General features: G+C 30.1%; 1 protein-coding gene across 3 annotated transcripts; it reads left to right on the top strand.

The window, feature by feature from the left end:
* The first annotated feature begins 73 nt into the window (after nt 1–73).
* Nucleotides 74–13,626, top strand: LOC106457858. 3 transcript variants are annotated; one of them, XM_013917309.2, is made up of 5 exons: nt 74–225; nt 4,176–4,348; nt 8,850–8,910; nt 11,042–11,128; nt 13,401–13,626. In XM_013917309.2, the coding sequence occupies exons 2-5, from the start codon at nt 4,331–4,333 to the stop codon at nt 13,547–13,549; spliced, it is 315 nt and encodes a 104-aa protein (XP_013772763.1). In that variant the 5' UTR covers nt 74–225; nt 4,176–4,330; the 3' UTR covers nt 13,550–13,626. The 3 variants fall into 3 exon arrangements, 2 of the variants coding, with proteins under 2 accessions (XP_013772763.1, XP_022239612.1); XM_022383904.1 differs by lacking the exon at nt 74–225 and adding an exon at nt 329–660; XR_001290732.2 differs by lacking the exon at nt 4,176–4,348.
* Nucleotides 13,627–19,472: the final 5,846 nt, after the last annotated feature.

Here is a 19,472-nt window from a genome sequence, read left to right as displayed (position 1 = left end):
TATATATATATATATATATATATATATATACATATCAGCGGTAACCTACATATTGAAACTTAAAGGAAAACTAGATAACTAATTTTTGATTTTCTTTCACTTCATATTTTGAATACAAATTTCACTAACTTAGACTTTTGAATTTCATTATGTAATTTTGAGTACGTAGAGAAGGTGTAATGTTATTAATGCTATAATTTGGAGTAATAGATATATAAGAAAAAGGTGAGATAAATAATTAAAATTTAAAGGTTCATTTTGGTTTTATAAATATGTAATAAGCAGTAGCTAAGCCTAAGAAATACAAACTAAAAATTTAAACATTATTTAAATTTTCATTGTTTCAGCCAAAGTAAACAAACCTATGCTCAGTGTTGAGATTAGTCAAAAACTCAAGATCTGGATTTACTATGTTATAACTTATATGTATATATATTAAAATTAATACAGTAAACAAATTATTCAGTGAAACAGACTACAGATTGAGATTTCAAATCACTTATACGAGAAGTGAATCTCCGTACACTGTGTGCTGTGGTGTAGTGTAGCATGTTAATATTATAAAGATTATAATTCATAGTTTCGAAATTTGAGTACCATTACTGTTAATGAAAACTAAATAACATTTCATGAAGTTTAGCTTAGGAGTAGGAGATTCAGGTTTGGCCTAATTACATTAAGCTAACACTAATAGTAATAATGCAAAACAACCTCAGTCTGTGATGAATGTATTATCGCTATTTAATATGAAAAAAAAAGCAGTATATAGCTGGCTCAATGAGATTCTTTTTTTTCCTTTAAAATTAAGTTTAACGAAAAAAATTAACCTGATTGAGCCAGCTTTATATTGATTTTTTCCAAATTAAATAACTATGTAATATTTACTTGTAATAGTTGTATACTGAAAATATAAATACGTATTATTGTCATGCTCTTGACTAAAATAAATTAACCATGCAGTTACTCACTCCAAACAAGTATAGTATCTAATTCACTAATTAAGTTATATTGTAATTTACAATGATTTACTTGATTTAACTATTCAGTGTTTAATAGACTAGAGAGTTGAATAATCTTAGTAGTAGTACAAACAGTTATATAATTTATCAATTGTTTCATATAAATTCCATCATTTTCATTTGGCTTAAACTTATTTTTGCATTTAATAAAAATCTTGATTATTAATTTGTTTTTAAATGTCTGTTTGCCCAACTTGAATATGAAAAAACAAATTTCAAGGTAACAACACCATTCAGCCTGGTGAAATAACTCCTTCAATTAACAATAATAAACTACCACAACATTAAACTATGTACCTTTTGAGGTTTTTATATTTATTAAGTAAGTTTAATATAATTTAAAATAATAGTACATACCATATCATCAAACAAACATTCTGATTGTAATCAAAAAATAATCTTGTCAAAGAACAAGCCAACATCCGCTGTCCAAAATCCTCAATAGTTCCTACTTACAATCTTTCTTATTCTGCCACTTGGACAAACAACCTGTAGAATGATTGTCCATTCTTCTAACAGTTTTCAACACCTGATTCTGGGCACCACCAGATTTTCATTGTTCCAAAGAAATAAAAGACTTTCATCATGTGTCATATTTCTTAAAATTAGTATCATTCTAAGTATCTACCTCAGCATTTTTTTCAACCTGCCTTGTCTTTCAAAGTTTAAGTCTTATTGCTCTGTAATTTAAGTTCATAACTCCAATCATTACATGTCACCATTTAAACTCTAACCACCCACATGAGGTTTGTCTAAATGCTTACAGATATTTAGTTCTTGAAACAATCATTTTAAACTCTTCTACCATCCTAAAAAAATGATGATTGATCACATTTTTCTCCCTGAGCATTTTATTTCCAGACACACCACTTCTTGCTAATTTTATAGGTAGGACATTTTATCCCCAGATTTATTTTCTCTATATATAATCCCAAAATTACTAGTTTATTTTTGCTATGTTCAAAACTGATACAGACTCTAGTCACCATATATTGAGTGACTGTATATTTGCTTGCTACAACTATCCAATGTAAAAAATTAATCACAACATTGGGGAGAAATAACTCATTTACTCTGTAAAATACACAGGAAATCATAGCAGTAATTAGTTTGATTAATTGCAATATTGATACTTCTAATTTTTGGGTGTGCAAATCTACATAGTTTTTTTAAACTATGAACTTCTTTGATTATTTTAGGGTTAGGGGAGATTTTTCTTTAATCAAAATTTAAAAAGTACAATTATAAATATTTTGAGTTCTTTCACCTACACTATAGTAAATGTTTTTATTCAACTCACTTAACCATTGCGAAGATCATTTAAAATTTCTGTGTAATATTTTGAATAGGTCTTAATATTCCATAGATGTTTTTAGGTAAGATATGATCTACAATTTCAAAAATAAAGTACAGTTGTGTTTTTGTCTTGAGAAATGCACACTATATACAGAAAACTTAAAGAGTTAGTGCAAATATAAGATAAAGATATGTATGGGATGAAGTACTCTATCATGAAAAGTGGTGGGGAACAAACTGCAGTGAAAAACTTGTCATCAATCTAGGAAAGTTCAGAACTTTTTAAGTGTTTCTTTATACTTAAAATTTTCTAAACCAAATATCTTCTGTTTACACTCTTTCCAACAATAGTGTTGTAGATCCTTTTGTTTTAAACAGAAAAATCACTGTGGTAATCTTTTAATCGTTACAAATTTTTCTGGTTTTCAAGTGATTTTTTAAAGACAATAGTTAAAGCTTACATAATTTCTTACTAAGATTCTTTAGTCTTTTAGGAAAAAATATCATTAGGGCCTTTAGCTTTGGTCTCAATAATTTTTTAAAGATTTTCAACCAATGCTGCTACTTCCAAAAAAAAAGATTAGGATTTTAAGTTTCTTCCTTTGTTCAAAAAAATTCATCAGCATATGAATCTGTTTTTCTCTTTGAGGATACACTGTCACAGTCCGTCTTTGCCCTAACAATAGTTTTCTTGACTTTTTTTTTTTGGATAAACTTGTTGAAAGAGTGAAAACCTAAAATAAAAGCATGTCTTTCTGATGTGGCAATAATGTACTTTAAAGTGAATGATGGTTGTAGATAATGCTGTAAAATTGCTGGTTTTAAAAAATTGCAGTATTATCAGTAACTTATAGTTATCATTTCAGTGACTGTAGGAAAACTTTTGTTGCAGGACAGGGATAGTTTTGTGCTTAAGATCCCATACACTAATCATTACAAACTTTTGGGATTCCCCTTCCCAATTAGCTATGTTCAGCCATTATTTGAAATAATGAACCTCTGCTGTTTTTCTAGTGGTTGAGAAAAAAGCACAAAGTATCTCATAAAAATATATTTCTTTTGATTTGGAAACAGTAAGAATGTGTTTGTTGAATTCAAACATTCCACCTTAGGATACCCCTCATGACTATGTTATTTGAATGCTTATTCACTCTTAATTTCAGATATGAGATACTAACAAAACTTTGTGAGCCACTTGTTGGTCAAAACTTATCAGAATAGGACTCCATGGGTAACATTTTCTTTATTCCATCATCTGAGCTACAAGTATCTTTATAATCCTGTGTATATCAGGATAAAATAAATTAATATTAGATTTGTGAAAGAAACATTGCCATAAAATTTACCCCCTTCCCCTGCAGTGGTAAATCTGAGGACTTGTAATATTAAAAATGAGGTTTTAATTCCTGTAGTTTACAGAACACAAATAAAACATAGTGTATCTTTGTGCTTAACAAAGATACACAATGTTTTATCTGTGTTCTGTATATTTGTGCTTAACAACTACCAAACAAACCCCACACTGTGTGAACAACTATTCTTACCCTGTTGTGTTAAATATTTTAAAGTGTATTTCAAAAAGAAATAATTATTGGTAATGGAGTATTTATCAGAAGTCATTACAGTTTTGTTACTTAAATGCTAATAATTAAACAGTTGCCTCTGATATGATTAATAGTACAGTAATTAATACTTAACATAATTTGCTCTGTCAGTGTTTAAAATCAGAATTTTTAAATTTTCATGTAGCTAACAAGTTTTTCTCTTTTCGAGAAGAGAAGTTCAATTATTCTTTGTTAATGACATAGATCTTCTTTTTCTAGTTTGTTTTATTCTCAGTCTTGTCCTAAATCTTTCCAGGCTCTTCCTCACTTTCCTTTTCTCATTAGAAGACTGATTTTTCAGAAAACACAGACTCACTTTGAAGTCAAGCAGTTGAAGTGAAACATGCTTATTCATATATTCGGCCTCCACTTCTGCCCCCAAACCTTAGATTATGTACTGTATGCATTAACATGCTAATTCTTTTTGAGGTAAGTCTATTGCACTGTTTAGAGTGCACAAACTTTAATGTACTGAAGGATTGCCAGTAAAAATGTATCAAAATTACTCTCAGGAAAAGCAGAAGAATACATAAAATTTAATTCAGAATCCAAGAGCTTTCAGGGTCCTAATGAAAGCCCTGGACCACAGCCATAATAGGTGTGCCTGTTTCATACATTTTTGTGCTTTGCACGGTCAAATAAACCTTGGGCCCTCCCACTTTTAATTTGCCTCCTACACTTTTTTGATTGCACAACCATTACAATTATGGAAGGATGGCTAAGAGTAGTGGCAGTTACCTTGTTCAGATGGGGTGACCCAACGATACCTTTCCATCATTTCAGAGCAGATAATTTTTGTGATTGTGAGTTATAACTTCCACTTTTCAGAGATTTCCACACAAATTGTTGGAGTGACCCACAGATACCTTCCTTTCTTCTATACTGAGCCAAATAAGTGCTGTGGTTAAGTCATGCTGCCCTTCCCCCCTCAAAGATAAAACTTTATTATGCTGGGGTAAGTAATACTATTTCATAAACAAATGTCTAAATATATACCATTTCACTCACAATATGAAACTTCCACTCTGAGGGAATAGTCACTTGTGAAAGTGCAAAGCTTTACTTCAATCTTTAGCATTCACAATTGTAAAAGAACATAGGTATTTGCTATAATTGTACAACAATTCACATATTAGAAACATATATATATATAAAACATATGCTTTTTCATAATAAAAATAGGGTAAAATTTAAAAGATCTCAAAATTGAAACATGACAAAAAGAATATTCAATTCTTTAAATTGCAGTATACATAAAGACAACAATAACAACTTACAGACAGTGAAAATTGATTCAGTTTCAACCCAGAAGCTTTCAGATCAGCAAATTTATTAGTCAGATTTTCATAGTTTAACTTCTGAGCAGCTGCACTTTTGATGAAGAGCATTGCTAAAAGAAGAAAGTCTCTCATCAGCCATGGTTGACCTGTGGAACTTTTTGATTAACTTTAGTTTGCTGAAGATGGATTCAGTGCTTGCTACTGTTACTGGAGAAGTAACAATAAATGGATAAATTTGGATATATTTCTTGCAGTTCCTTTTTGAAAATATAATTCAGAAAGTCGTGTTCAGATTTCAGTTCCTATTCATGATTTCGAACAACAGTAATGAATTGTTTGAGCTCCACTTACAACAACTCATCTGCATCAGTGTCACTCATTTTTCTCACAAATTTCTCACAGTGAAATGACAGCTTCTTCTCATCCTGGATGATAATGAGATTTTAGACACAATATAAGAACCCATACAGATCAGACACTTCACTTATCTGATTGAAATGTTCTTTCACAGAACTCAAAGTGTGGTCCAAAAGTTGCAGAAAAAATCATTCTTGAACTTTTTTTCTGGAGAGTGTGTGTGTGTGTGTGTGTGTTAACATCATCAGCAAATTCATATTCAAATAATTTCCTTTTTAAGATGAGAACACATCTCAGGAAAAACTCTTTTGATTTTCATTGTTTCTGAAATTTTATGGTCAGTGATGGAGGCATCGATAAAGCCAGTTTCACGATATTGCTGAAGAAACAAAATGTCATACCAGATAACCACAGATAATATATATAGCCAAGAGGAAATGTGCAGCCAAGTGATGAGAAATATTGGGTGTACAATCTAAAATTAAGGAAAAATATTTTGGGGTCTTCAAAATATGCATGTTAGTGGCTTCAACCTCCTTTGCTATCAGTTCAGTTAATTCATTTTGAATAGTATGGCTCAAGTAATGATCGTTGGTTTGGTCACCAGAAATTCTGTTGTAAAGTTCTGTAAGAACTAGATCACGTTTAGCCAAAAATTCAGGCATACCCAAAAAATTTCCATTACCGAGTGAACCCAATACTTCTTTTGAAACATGAAAGATAAGATTTCTTTTGGAGAGAAAGATCACAATGTCAAGCAGTTGTTCTAGCACCACTTTCCAGAAGTTCCGCTCTTTTAACAGCACTTGAATCTCATGTTCATCTATTGTAGTTTGGTTAATGATGCCTAAAATAAGAAAACAATAATTTTGAGAAACAGTTTGTCTATTTTCTCTTCTATTATGCTAAAAAACTGCTCTCCCAAATGACAACTATATACGCTAATATTTTGAGGTGCAATGATTAACCAGCCGAATTTATTGAAGAGTACATCTAATAAATCAGGTAGCATTCGATAAAGCTTTATTGTATTATATATTCTCCTTTTAGTCCTACTGATGAGAATCAAGAAGTTTGAAGCTAGTCTATAGGTGGATGAAACTGTTGAAAGCTTGTGTTAAGTTAACAAACAAAAAAACTTGAGTTACAGATTATTCCCTCTTTTGTATACTGATTTTAAACTCAAAGCCACCTAAAAAAAGCTCTGGAAAATTCAGAATGAGTAAACTTTAAAAGTATCATTTATTTGGTATAAGTACCCACCTTCCCGTAACACCGTACATGTTGTGAAACGTTTCTGATGCATAATGCCAGTTTCATAGTCCTTCAGTTTCTTTGACAAGCCTTCCCAAGTATTAGTGTCATGCTGCAAGGGTGTGTCAGTTCTTCCAAAAAGTTTATGGGAAAAGCAGAACATTTATCACATTTCATGGAGTTCACAAGCTATGAACAAGAGACAGTTCCTCCATTCTTCATTATACAATTGCAATGGACAACAGAAAAACAGCAATCATTGTTTGGAATAATCCAACTTATGTGGCACCTTACTATAACTCATTATTTCTATATCACATACTAAGACTTAATACATATGTGGACGAATAGTGCACTATTTGTTGACAACAGACTGATTCTGAATTATAAGACAAAATTTCATCTCACTACTTATTTATGATGCTTCCCGTTTTTTTTTTAAGGGGAAGATCACTCTGTTTGCTACCAATGTCCTCGTCAAGACATCAGTGGACTTGCTCCAGTGTGCCTCAGGACTCTTCCCTTGACACGTAATTCTTTGGACCTGTCAGTTGCATTCTAGACACTTCGTGTGTCCACTATATACTGATTCATGTCATAGTTATACTGCACTGCTCCAAAGCAAAGTGCTGTACATCTTTTTCTTGAGTATATGGTATCTGTCTCATACATTCTGCCCTATATATGTGTTATTAGAGGGGAAGTATATCTGTTTCAGTAGTGCTATATTCCACAGGTGTGCCTTACTTTCTTCTTCTGGCACACCTGTTCTTTTCAGGTGGTTGTTATCTGTTTATTTGTATACTGTTGTGCCTTTACTGGCCCCTCCATGTTTTCAATGTGGAATTCTAGCTTTGGGTGAGCATGGTAGTACTGTTTCAAAAGTTAACATTTTTCTACACTAAAAATGTATTTCTGATACATCTGCTCCCCCACTTTCTACCATTCCTCCCCACTGATAAGCTGGTGTTTTAGTTTGTAACTGCCAATTCTCAAAAGTGGGGATTGTGCTAGAATAGTAGAGGGAGCATGAATATAAAGGGTTTTAACAGACTAATGCACTATTAGGGAAAAAATATTTTTAGCAATGCTTAGAGGGCGAATCAAAGTCAAGATAACTTTGGGTGAAAGGATGTAAGTACTTATTGAAAATACATTGAAAACAATATAGGAAAATGTTAACTTTCAGAAATTTCTGGCAAACACTGGTTCTGTACATCACATTCTTACTTTGTTATAACTTAATCATACTTGGTACACATTGCAGTGTTGAAGAGTCTTGTAGTTATAACAACCTTTTTGTTGTAAACATATCTTTTAATAAAATATGTAGTTCCATCAACCTTATGATGCATACATAGATTTTTAATGCAAAGATAAACGTAAAGAATAAATTTTTACAAGCTTTTGCTTAGTATAATTTTAACTTTGAGATTGTAAGGGTTTCTACAAATTGCTTATGAAAAGTGTGCCAAATATCACAAGAATTATTACATACACTATATATTCTCCATCAAAACATTGAAACAGATTCTAGAGAAATCTTTCAAACTTTATAAGTTTCTAATGTAGGAACTATGTTTAAATCTAATTTTTATACAAAATAATAAGTTTATTAACTATATCGTCTGAGAGTTACTCAGGTTATTTCACTTGACTGGAAATTAAACACTTTTTTTTATTAAAGTGGTTTTTAATTAGGAAACCATATATTTATTAATCCAGACTTGGACTGTTAGGCTTGCTAGTTATATGAGAACGTTAGCTAAACTACTAATTTAAGTAATTAGTGTGTATAAAAATACCTTGTTAAACCTTATGTTAATTAAAGTGAGACTGTTAAAGCTTTTTTTTTGAAATAAAGTTAAAATACATTTATAAGTACAGTGTATAGGTTTTTGAATATAAACTTAAGTAATTATAACACAGTTGTTTATCAGTAATAATTGACAGAACTAGACTAAAAAGCTGTACATGCTTTGTTGGAATTTATATATTTGCTAGTATCTGATTCTAACAAAATTATGTTTATGTTTCAGGAACTTTCATTAAAGATGAAGCACGTGCTTTGGACCTTGTGTATATGTTTTATTGTGTTTAGTAAGTATTTGTCAATTCACTTTCATGTGTGTTTTTAGGATGTAATGACAAAATGATACAAAAAAATTTAACATTACTGATATTTTCACATCATTAAATATTTAAAAGGTTTGATCATAGGAATAATTTCCATAAAATTTTATTTATGTTTATAAGTGGCAAAAGAGGTTTCTATATGGAGAAAGATTTTTTATCCTTGTTTTGCTTTGATTCATTTAACTTGTTTAGAAAGTCCTTTGAATGTACAAAAACTGTGTTTATAGAGACAGTCAGACACCAACTGTGTATGCTTTTTTTGTTGTTGAGAATATTTCATACTTCATGATGAGGCATCCTTTTGGTTTGGTGTGTCTATAATAGAATACAGACATAGTGTTAAGTAAGTTTTAGCAATTAAACTTTCAGTACTTAAAGATTTAATAAAATAATCATACTTGCAGTGAAACTAGATAAGGTTTTAAAGATTCATTTTCTCCAAAAAATTACCAAGAACACATTAGATGGTACCATATAGTTCTTTATAAATGTTTAACTATATCCAGAAGGACCAACATTGCTTGTTTCTTTTTAGAAATTACAAAGAATACATGAAGTAATTAACTTATTAACAAGCTGAATAAGAAAGTATGTATATAAAAGGAGGACTGTATGACAGTATTATAAGAAGGAACAACCGTTTGAGAGCACTCCATGAGTTCATTTAGGTTTACAATATTATTTTATTATCCTGCAGTACTGTCTTCTTCAAAGTTGAGCAGATACTGTGTAAATAACCTGTTTTGTATAATGAAGAATAGTTTTTGATTGTTATACATTTTACTGCATATTATTTTTCTTTAATTTCCTTTTGGCTGACACATTGTGTGCTTATTATAAAAAAAGAAGTTAACTCTGACAATTTCTTGTATATCAACATCTATGCTCTAAGCCTAATGCAGGAAACTTATTCCAAAAGAGATTGCCAGTTTAATATTATCAAGAGTTTTTGATCAAAAGTAAGCTAACTATATAGATCAGAACTAAAATACAAATTATAATATAAAGATTAGAATACATTAGTTGAATCATCAGTTAGGCCAATGTGGTCACAGCTGTGTACACTATTTTTTTTACTATAGTCCAACGTTAGTTCTTTAAAAACAAAAAATAGCTAAAGCTAAAGCTGTGTGATCTAAAGTGGAATTTTCATATAATAGGATGTACTACTGTAAGCAAAGTAGGTGGTTAGCATATTCGAAATTAATGGTTCATTATTTCAAATTATTTCACTGTAAATAAAGTTAACAATGAACTAATAAAAGCAAGGTATTCTTTATATTACTTTTTGTTAAAATTTAAAAATAATTGAAGTGCTTTTCTATATAAAAATAGTTAAGTTTTAAGAGCACATTCAATTGCTCAGATTTATGAAATGTGTTGTTTGTTAAGTACTTGTATGAACAACTAAAGTCCTGACATGGAAGGAATCTGTTGTTCATGAAAGGGCTGTAAGAACAGAACAACGTACAAATGTTTGTATTAAATAAATGTATTTTACAACACAAGCTGTAAGGTTTGTGGTATGCTTGAAGACTTGTGATCAAGGAATTTTATTCTCATAAAATAGCTGTAAGACTGTGGCAACTCTTAAACTTCCACACTTAAGAAATCTGTTGCTTATAACAGCTGTAAATTTAAGTAACTCACAATTCACATGTTATCTCTCTACTGTTTATAAAGCCCTCATAAGACCACTTATGAAAGTATGATGTTTTACAAAACGGTTTACATAATTATCTGTAGGAATAATAAGGAAACCTCACAAGTGTTTTCTTTTCAAAATTAATTTTGATGCATTCATTTTAAAGTTTATTCATAAAATGTGATCTATTTTCTTTATTAGCCTCCATTCCCAAATGTACTTTTCTATATTTTGATATGTATGCTTTAACCATTTTCACAAGTTTTTGTAGGTTTTTTCTTTAAATTCACTTTATGAAGAAAGTGTTTATATTGAGAGATATGTAGTCATAAACTAAAGAACTGTGTATTATATAATGTAATGAATGCAATAAATACAAAGCTAGTAAATTTTACACCTTAAAATTTTATAAATCAAATGATTGATATTTAGTTCTTTCCTGAATTGTAGCTGAAGTGAAATCGATCTCAGAGTTAGAAGAGTTTAGACAAAATGCCACAGCGGTAATTAAACAATACATTGGAACATTCTCTGATGGTAAGGAAATATAATTAGAACACTATTTAACCAAAACTATTGTTAATATGTTCTCAGTCACACTTTTGTATTCCTTAGTTTTTGAGATTGTATAGTCAGGTATAAATTTATGTATTGTTTAATTGTAATTGTTGTATATCTTTATTAAAATAAGTATTGAATTTTTATTTCACCTGATAATGCCTCAGTATAAGTTACAGTGGGTAGTAACTGTAAGTTTATTGTTAGCAGCTTCTTAGTCATCCTACTTTCATTACTATTTAATATTTCTTAATTTTTGGGAATATGTAGTTAAGTATAAATTTATAAAAGGTTTGATTCCAACTGTTATAAATCTTTTTTTAATTAATTTTGAAATGGCTATTTTGGCTATTTTTGAAATAACTGTTTTTAGCATTCTAAAAACAAATAAGAAATGGAATTAAAAAGCAGTAGTAAGACTACCAAAGAATTTATTTTACCATTCCCCAGGTGAGTCAGCTGTAAATTACATACTTACAATGCTGAAATCTGGGATTGGATTCTCTACAATGGACAGATTGCAAATAGCCCATTTTATTAGCTTTGCACTAAGCAAATAATAACAATAGAAATAATAATCATTTTACTGATCAGGAAAATTAACATGTTTAAATGTAATATACTATAATACAAATATTTAAATGTAATCTATCTTCCAGTATATTTCACCTTTTTATATTCAAAAATAATGATCTAAACAGAAGATATATATTTCTGAACTTTTGATTTTCAGAAATTTAGTTTTTGTTATATGGGTAAAAGTTTATAACATTATAAAAGATATTTTAGTAATGTATTTTTATTTATCTAGTTTAATATTATGATCTCAAAGAAATACTATGATTGATTGTACTTTATAAAAACATTGATTTTGGTTTTCTGTTATTCTTGGGACTACTACTTCCATTGTCAGTCTGATGGTCATCATTAAACACTTTGGACCAATACATTACATTAAGATATTATAATAGGCTCTTGCAAAGGACAGCAAAGTCAATTGTAGACCATATATCTGAATAAAATTTCAACAGGCCTTTGCTCTATGTGGACTATGTGCTCGGGGGGGGAGGGGGGCACTGTTGATCAGTCATTAATTCACCATGAACCATATATATATATATATATATATATAGATGCTTTTTAAAATGTTGCCTGTGGTAAAATGGCTTGCAACTGTTATATCACACCAGTATATTAACATGCACAAATTGTTTGCATATAGAAAAAATGAATAATTTGTAGAAATATTAAGACACATATATGCATATCTAGCTTATAAGTAAAAGCCGTTGCTAATTTTTTTGGTTTGTATTAATAAAGTTTCCTTCTGGATTCCAGCAGGTGAACGTGCATTAAGTTTAATAAACCAGCTGCTGAATTTTTTTTATGTTACTAATGTAATATGAACAGGTTTTTTATATGTAAAATTTATTTATAGAATGCACAGGCCTGCAAATTTAAATTTCATAAAAGTTGTTTTGGTTTTGATAATGGGTTTCCCATAATTCAGCTCCGCAGATTTTGAAAATAATATTTATTTTTTTCTATCATGTGAGGATATTTTACAAATTTGAAAGAAAAACTCAAATAAAATTACTGTTTCGTTTTTCAGTTTTTTTTGCAAACAAACTGAAAAAAAATGGAAGAACATTGATGTCAAATGAATGTATATTCTTATTCATCCTGATTTTCTTTGTGAAATCTATGTCTTTTAGTCTCAAAACTACATGTTCTGGTTTTTCTTTTATGTATTGCATTATGACGTTTTGTGAAAATTCTGTACATGATAAAGAAAAATGGATATCATTTTCAGATTCAGCATACAGGAATTACTGTAAAACATGTAAAAATTTCAAGACAGTAAAACAATTGTGGGTCTGTTATAGTATGTTGATGAGAATTGGTTGCACACAACCACGTAGTATTTATTTTTCATTATGACAGTAACTGGAACACGTTTTGAGAGATGTAAGGTTATTTGTGGATAGCAGTATATTAGTGAGAATAATTTCCACACAGCCATGTTGTAACAGTTTTGCTAGTGGTATAGATACAAACAATTTTATATTCATGAAACATTAATTTGACGATTGTAGTAAGTTGACAAAAATCAGTTCCACCACAATCATGCTGAACTTGTTTTGTAATAGAGGCACACTTGTGAAGTTTTAGGATTTATTTGTGGATGACAGATTATTAATAAAAACCCTTCCTTCACAACAGTGTTGTTTCTTATCATTACTCTCTATAGTAATAGGAACAGACTTGTGGATCTGGGTTGGGATTGCTGCTGGTGGAACATTTATTCTTTGTCTGATACTATGGGCTGTCTGCAGTTGCTGTTATTGCTTATGTAGTGGTGGGGCTAAAAAGAGGAGGTCAAATAACCGAGCTCCATGATGACAGGATGGAGGCCTTCACAGTCTTTAGGAAGGGAGAGGACTCCAGCAAGATGTTTATTTGTATTCTCAAAAATTTAACGCAAAGTGAAAATGTAGCACTTGAAAACCACCCAGTATTTCATCAACTTCTTATTTACAAAATGCTAAATAATTAGTGGGAGAATGTGGCACTAATAATTGGTTGAACATTCTAGAATTATTACCTGGTAGCACAGTAATTGTTTAGTTTATAATATTTTGGTCATTTCTTATATATTATTTACGTTTATAATATTTTATGGCCTGTAGTTAACTGATAATTTATCAGCATCATTTATAGGTGCACACTAAGTGCTTATTATTAATTTGGAAAGAGAATCTTCATATTTAAGTGTATTAGTTTTTTGTAAGATCCCACTAGATGCAAGCAAAACGTATTCACTCTTCACTGGCCTAAAACAGAAGTTAGAATCAGTTGTTTTTGAGTAGTTTATAATATTGTCCTAGTATCATGCTGAATGAAAGCAATACTGTTTTATATAAACATATTGTATCCTAAAATAATTAAGTATATTTAGAAAATGTATTTGTAAGAGATAATGAAAATGTTTGTTGTTTATATATTTTTTCAAAGTTTATGAACTTTTATATATATATATTGATATATACTAAGTTTAATATATATCCGAATCTCTTGATTACTTCAGACTGGATAGTGTCGTAAAGATTTATTTTTGTTGCTAACATCGTAACTTCACTACAAAGTGTTTATTCGTTTGTTTTTAATTTAACACACAACTTGCTGATTTTATGTTTTGTAGTTGTTAAACAAACCTAATGCATCTGTATTTGTGGATCATTACTTCTGGACTTAACATAAGATAACTACCGAAAGTGTACATTTTAGGGTTGTTTTTTGTGGAAGAAATCAGTCTCATTAGTTATTAATATCTTCTGATCAAAAGTAAGTTAACTATAGAGGTCACAAATAAAAAGTGACTTGTAAATTAATGAAGCTAATTCTGTATCATAAACTATCAATAAGTTCATAAAGTTATAAATCTATACAAAAAAAACACTCAAGCGTACAGTGATAAGAATTTATTGAATCATCAACTAGGTACTTTCATGTTTAACAATATTTTCAGCTGAGTACACTGGAATGAGTGGCAACTGCCGCTTGTAGAAAATACACAAGTGTAGAGGACGATGTTTAAAAAATCTTCTCTCTTCAGGTCAGAAGACTTGAAACGTCTTGTTATTTCTATAACAGGCAGTTGCTGCCCATTCCAGTGCACTCATTATGAATACTCTGCCTAAACAATCTATCAAAGAATATTTTCAGCTGTTAATTAACAAATTTTTCTTGTGGCTCAGGTTATACACATAAAAAATAATTAATATCTGCTACTTTTCATGATATTTGAGTTTTAGATTTAGTAAGTAAGCACAACGTAGGCCAAAGATACATTAGAATTTTCCCCAAGACAAACTTTGAAACAGTGATAAGAATTTATTGAATCATCAACTAGGTACTTTCATGTTTAACAATATTTTCAGCTGAGTACACTGGAATGAGTGGCAACTGCCGCTTGTAGAAAATACACAAGTGTAGAGGACGATATTTAAAAAATCTTCTCTCTTCAGGTCAGAAGACTTGAAACGTCTTGTTATTTCTATAACAGGCAGTTGCTGCCCATTCCAGTGCACTCATTATGAATACTCTGCCTAAACAATCTATTAAAGAATATTTTCAGCTGTTAATTAACAAATTTTTCTTGTGGCTCAGGTTATACACATAAAAAATAATTAATATCTGCTACTTTTCATGATATTTGAGTTTTAGATTTAGTAAGTAAGCACAACGTAGGCCAAAGATACATTAGAATTTACCCCAAGACAAACTTTGAAAAAGTATTCGAACTTCATAGAACCATGTACCACCATTAACATATTTCAGTACCTTAAACACTAATATACAACTGTCTTGTACACTTTTCTGAGGCTCATATACACAGAACACAATTTAGTTTCTTAGTCAAAGGAAAAACAAGTAAATTTAAGAGTGGGTATCAAAAGCAGAATTTAATTCATATTTTATTTATTGCTTTTAACTTATTTGTGCTATTTTCAAAACAAGCTCAACACTAAAAAAACAGCATGAACATAGGTTTTAATTAAATATCCATTCAATTTATTTGAAACATATTAGAACAGAATAAAAGGTATCATTTAAACTCTCCTCTCAATAGAAAATATTTTAATAATAGCAACGGTTATTTTTGTTTTGTGTAATAAAATCCTACCAACATTATTTCTGTCATCACTGAATGCCAGCTTGTGCCTTTCATCATCATCTTTTAAAGATGGTTTCCCATCTCATACTTTTTACTTTTAATCATTGCTCCAAATTCAGTAAAATATCTAGACTGTAAACTATCATGATATTAATTGATGTCACCATTTTCTTAGTAGTACTTGTTCTGAAGTTACAATAGCTTAAGCAGTCAAACACTCTTGTCACCTAGTAACAGAACCTGTTGTTGGGTTAGCGATGTGTCATATTTTAATGTCATGAAAAACAAAGACTTGTATATTATAGTTTAATTTTCTGGAAATTATGATATATATATATACTATATCTGGGTTTCCATGTAATTTCTCAATGGTAAATATTCAAGATATAGTTGTACTCAGATACTTTTGTCCAATGGATTTCCCTAACAAAATAAAATGGAAACATATTTTTGTAGTTTGTTTTTATAGCCCTAATGATTAGGTTTTGCATGGTTGTTCATATAGTATATAAAATTATTCTTAAACTTTGTATTGTATTTTTAAAAAATGCGACTCAGATTGACCTATATATATATATATAAAGTCAGGTGATAGTGCCTTAAGGTTTGTTTTTATCCTTCTCAACATAAACTTGATTTTTAAAATAATGGTAAGGTGGAAGAATTAGGAACTAGTGTATTTTATTAAGAAACTTGTTTACAATTGAAGAATTATCATAGTCTGTATAAGAAAAATAGGATTGATTATTTTGAAGGTGTTATTTTTTATAATTCTTCATGACTTCTGGACAAAGTTCAGTTAGTGGTGATATTAAGACACATTATGAGGTTTTTTGGCTAAACAGCTTGTTTGATTAATACATATCTGAAAAAATAAAATTTAAGATGGTGAAGAATTTTAACTAAGTCTCTTTTGAACATACATAATTACATAGAAACGTTGTATATACATACATTGCATAAAAATTTATAAATATTTAAGATTATAATGTAAGAAAACATGGATTATGCTATTTTAAGCGACATATTCTGGAATTAGATCTCTGAAACTATTTTATAAATATTTGTATTGTACTGTATTTGGGAGAATTTCATATCATAACCAAGAGATTAGCTAGTATTAAATACTTTTGTTTTATCTTAAGATACTTGTGTATATATGTATACATATTGAATAAGGTTGATGCTAACTCTATTGAGTTACAAACTAAAAGACTTGTAGTAGTGACATCTGTTTTGAAAGAATATATGTCTATAAACATTCCTTATAAGCTAAACATTTTTTATTGACCTTTAGAAACAGACAGTTCAGTATTTAACTTTTCAAAACCATTATGTACTATGCTTATGTTTAAAAATGTCTTACAGTTGTTTTGTATTAAAACATTCCAAGTTTAAGATTTTTGAGATTCATAATTCTGATGTGAAAACTATAGGATATATGTCAATAACAGTTTGAGGATTGTCTTGTCATTTTGTGCCAAAATGCAAAATATGTTGCATTTAAGATAGTAAGTTTTACAGATTTCCAAGTTCAGTGCATCTTAGAAATTTAGTTGAAATGAAAGTGAAACTAAAAATTGTTTGTTACATCATAGCATAGAAATATTCATTGGAGTTAAGTGCTGCTTATATTGTGATTCATATTTATTCAAATTCACATTTTCCAGTTGAGGTTCCCTTATTAATATTTTTTAAATGCTTCAAAAACTAATTTTGTAATTAAAGCAATAATGTTTTGCTAATGCAACTACATAAATATATAACAACCAGTGTTTTACTATTTTGGCTGGTATATTGAGTTTTACCTATAAGGTTGATAAATTATTCTCTTTTCCAAGAGTAACAATAAATTTTGTAATAAATTAGTATTTTGTAGAAAAACCAGAATTTTTGTATATGGTAGTACATATCTTTCTTCTGAATTATTTTGTTCTTGTATAATTGAAAAGTGTATTTCACTTAAATGCAATAAATCTCATATATACATATATATATATACATGTGAAGCAGATTTATCAGTTTGATGTCACAAGGTGAGGTACTAGCTGAATCAGTAGTAATAACATAACACAACACTTGAACGGCAACAAGGATCTCTTACAGCTGTCCCATTTATTTCATTTAACACCCAGCTGCTTATGTCCAGCCCTGATTTTTTTAAGTATTTATCAAGTTTTCTCATGAATTCTCCTGTTTCTGTTGTGTCTACCACATCTAAAGGCAAACTATTCCAAAGGCTAAATACCCTATTCAAAAAATTTGCTTAATTTACAGATAACTTCTACTCTGCCAAGTATTAAATATATTTTCACTAGTCCTACCATTCTTAACCAAGGAAAAATACGATGCATCTATCTTACCTATTCCATTTATAATTTTGTACACTTAAATCAGATTTTTTCTAACCCTTGTTTTCTCATGAGAAAATAATTTTAAGGACCATAACTTGTTCTCATATGACAGCCTCACCATCCCCAGAATAAATATAGTAGTCCTCCTCTGAACCATTGGGAACAAATGAATATCCTTTAAAGTAAGGAACCCAATATTTAACAGAATAAACAAGGCTTAATCAAGGACCTGTCAAAGAACTAACTTCCTGTAACTTATATTCAGTATTCTTAGTTGATTGCATACTCATAACAGCACACTGGCTGAAAGGCTTAAGAGACTTATCAAATAAAACACAAGATCCATTTCTTTCATAACATTATTGAGTTGGTTCCCATCAAGGTAGTAATTATAATTTAAGAAGCCCACATGCGTTACCTAACACTTATCATAATTGAATACCTTCTGCAATTTATTTGTTCAATTTGTCAAACAATCCTAATTCTAACAGCTAACTACACCCAAATCATTAATATTACCAGCAAAATTGACCAGTTTGTTGACCATTACCGTATCAATATAGTTATTGAATATGTAAGAATTTAAAAATATAATTATTTCACCAATTGTCAAAATGAAAGGCTTTTACTTATAATTCTTAATAGTAGAAATATATATACTGTGTTGTTGTTGGACTTGTGATTCTTCTACAGTAGGTGTCTGTGACTTATTGGCAATAAATTCAATTATAAATAAGCAGCACGCACTTCACTTGTTGATATATATATACTCGGGACAAGTTAAATGTATTGTTACGACAGCGGGGGTCACGTGACGTTGGTAACACGTAATGAGTATCTAGAAGATTTGCGAAACACGCCAGTGTGTTACGACAGCGGAAGTCAGTGACACTGGTAGCACGTGACGAGTGTCTAGAAGATTCTCGAACAGGCTACGCGGTCGGTATTATCGTATATAAGTGCGCTAGACAAAGGAGAGAGAGTGGGGAACCAAGGACAGCAGTCCCTGGTCAGCTCCCATCGTGTTAGTCCAGTTAGTTGCTGTGTGGACTTCAGGGCTCTTAACAGTATAACCGAAAAATACTCATACCCACTGCCAAGAATTGATGATACTCTTGATGCCCTAAGTGGAGCCAGTTGGTTTTCAACTCTGGACTTAAAGTCAGGTTTCCATCAAGTAAAAATGGCTGAAGTAGATAGACCTAAGACAACATTTAGTTATGGCCAAGGTCTCTGGCAATCCCGAGTGATGCCAATCGGGTTTAATAATGCTCCAGCAACATTTGAGAGG

The sequence above is a fragment of the Limulus polyphemus genome, unplaced genomic scaffold (genome assembly GCF_000517525.1).
Source record: "Limulus polyphemus unplaced genomic scaffold, Limulus_polyphemus-2.1.2 Scaffold382, whole genome shotgun sequence".
Lineage (NCBI taxonomy): Eukaryota > Metazoa > Arthropoda > Merostomata > Xiphosura > Limulidae > Limulus > Limulus polyphemus.
The sequence above is the reverse complement of the archived record's forward strand: the minus strand, read 5'-3'. Positions and strand labels throughout refer to the sequence as shown.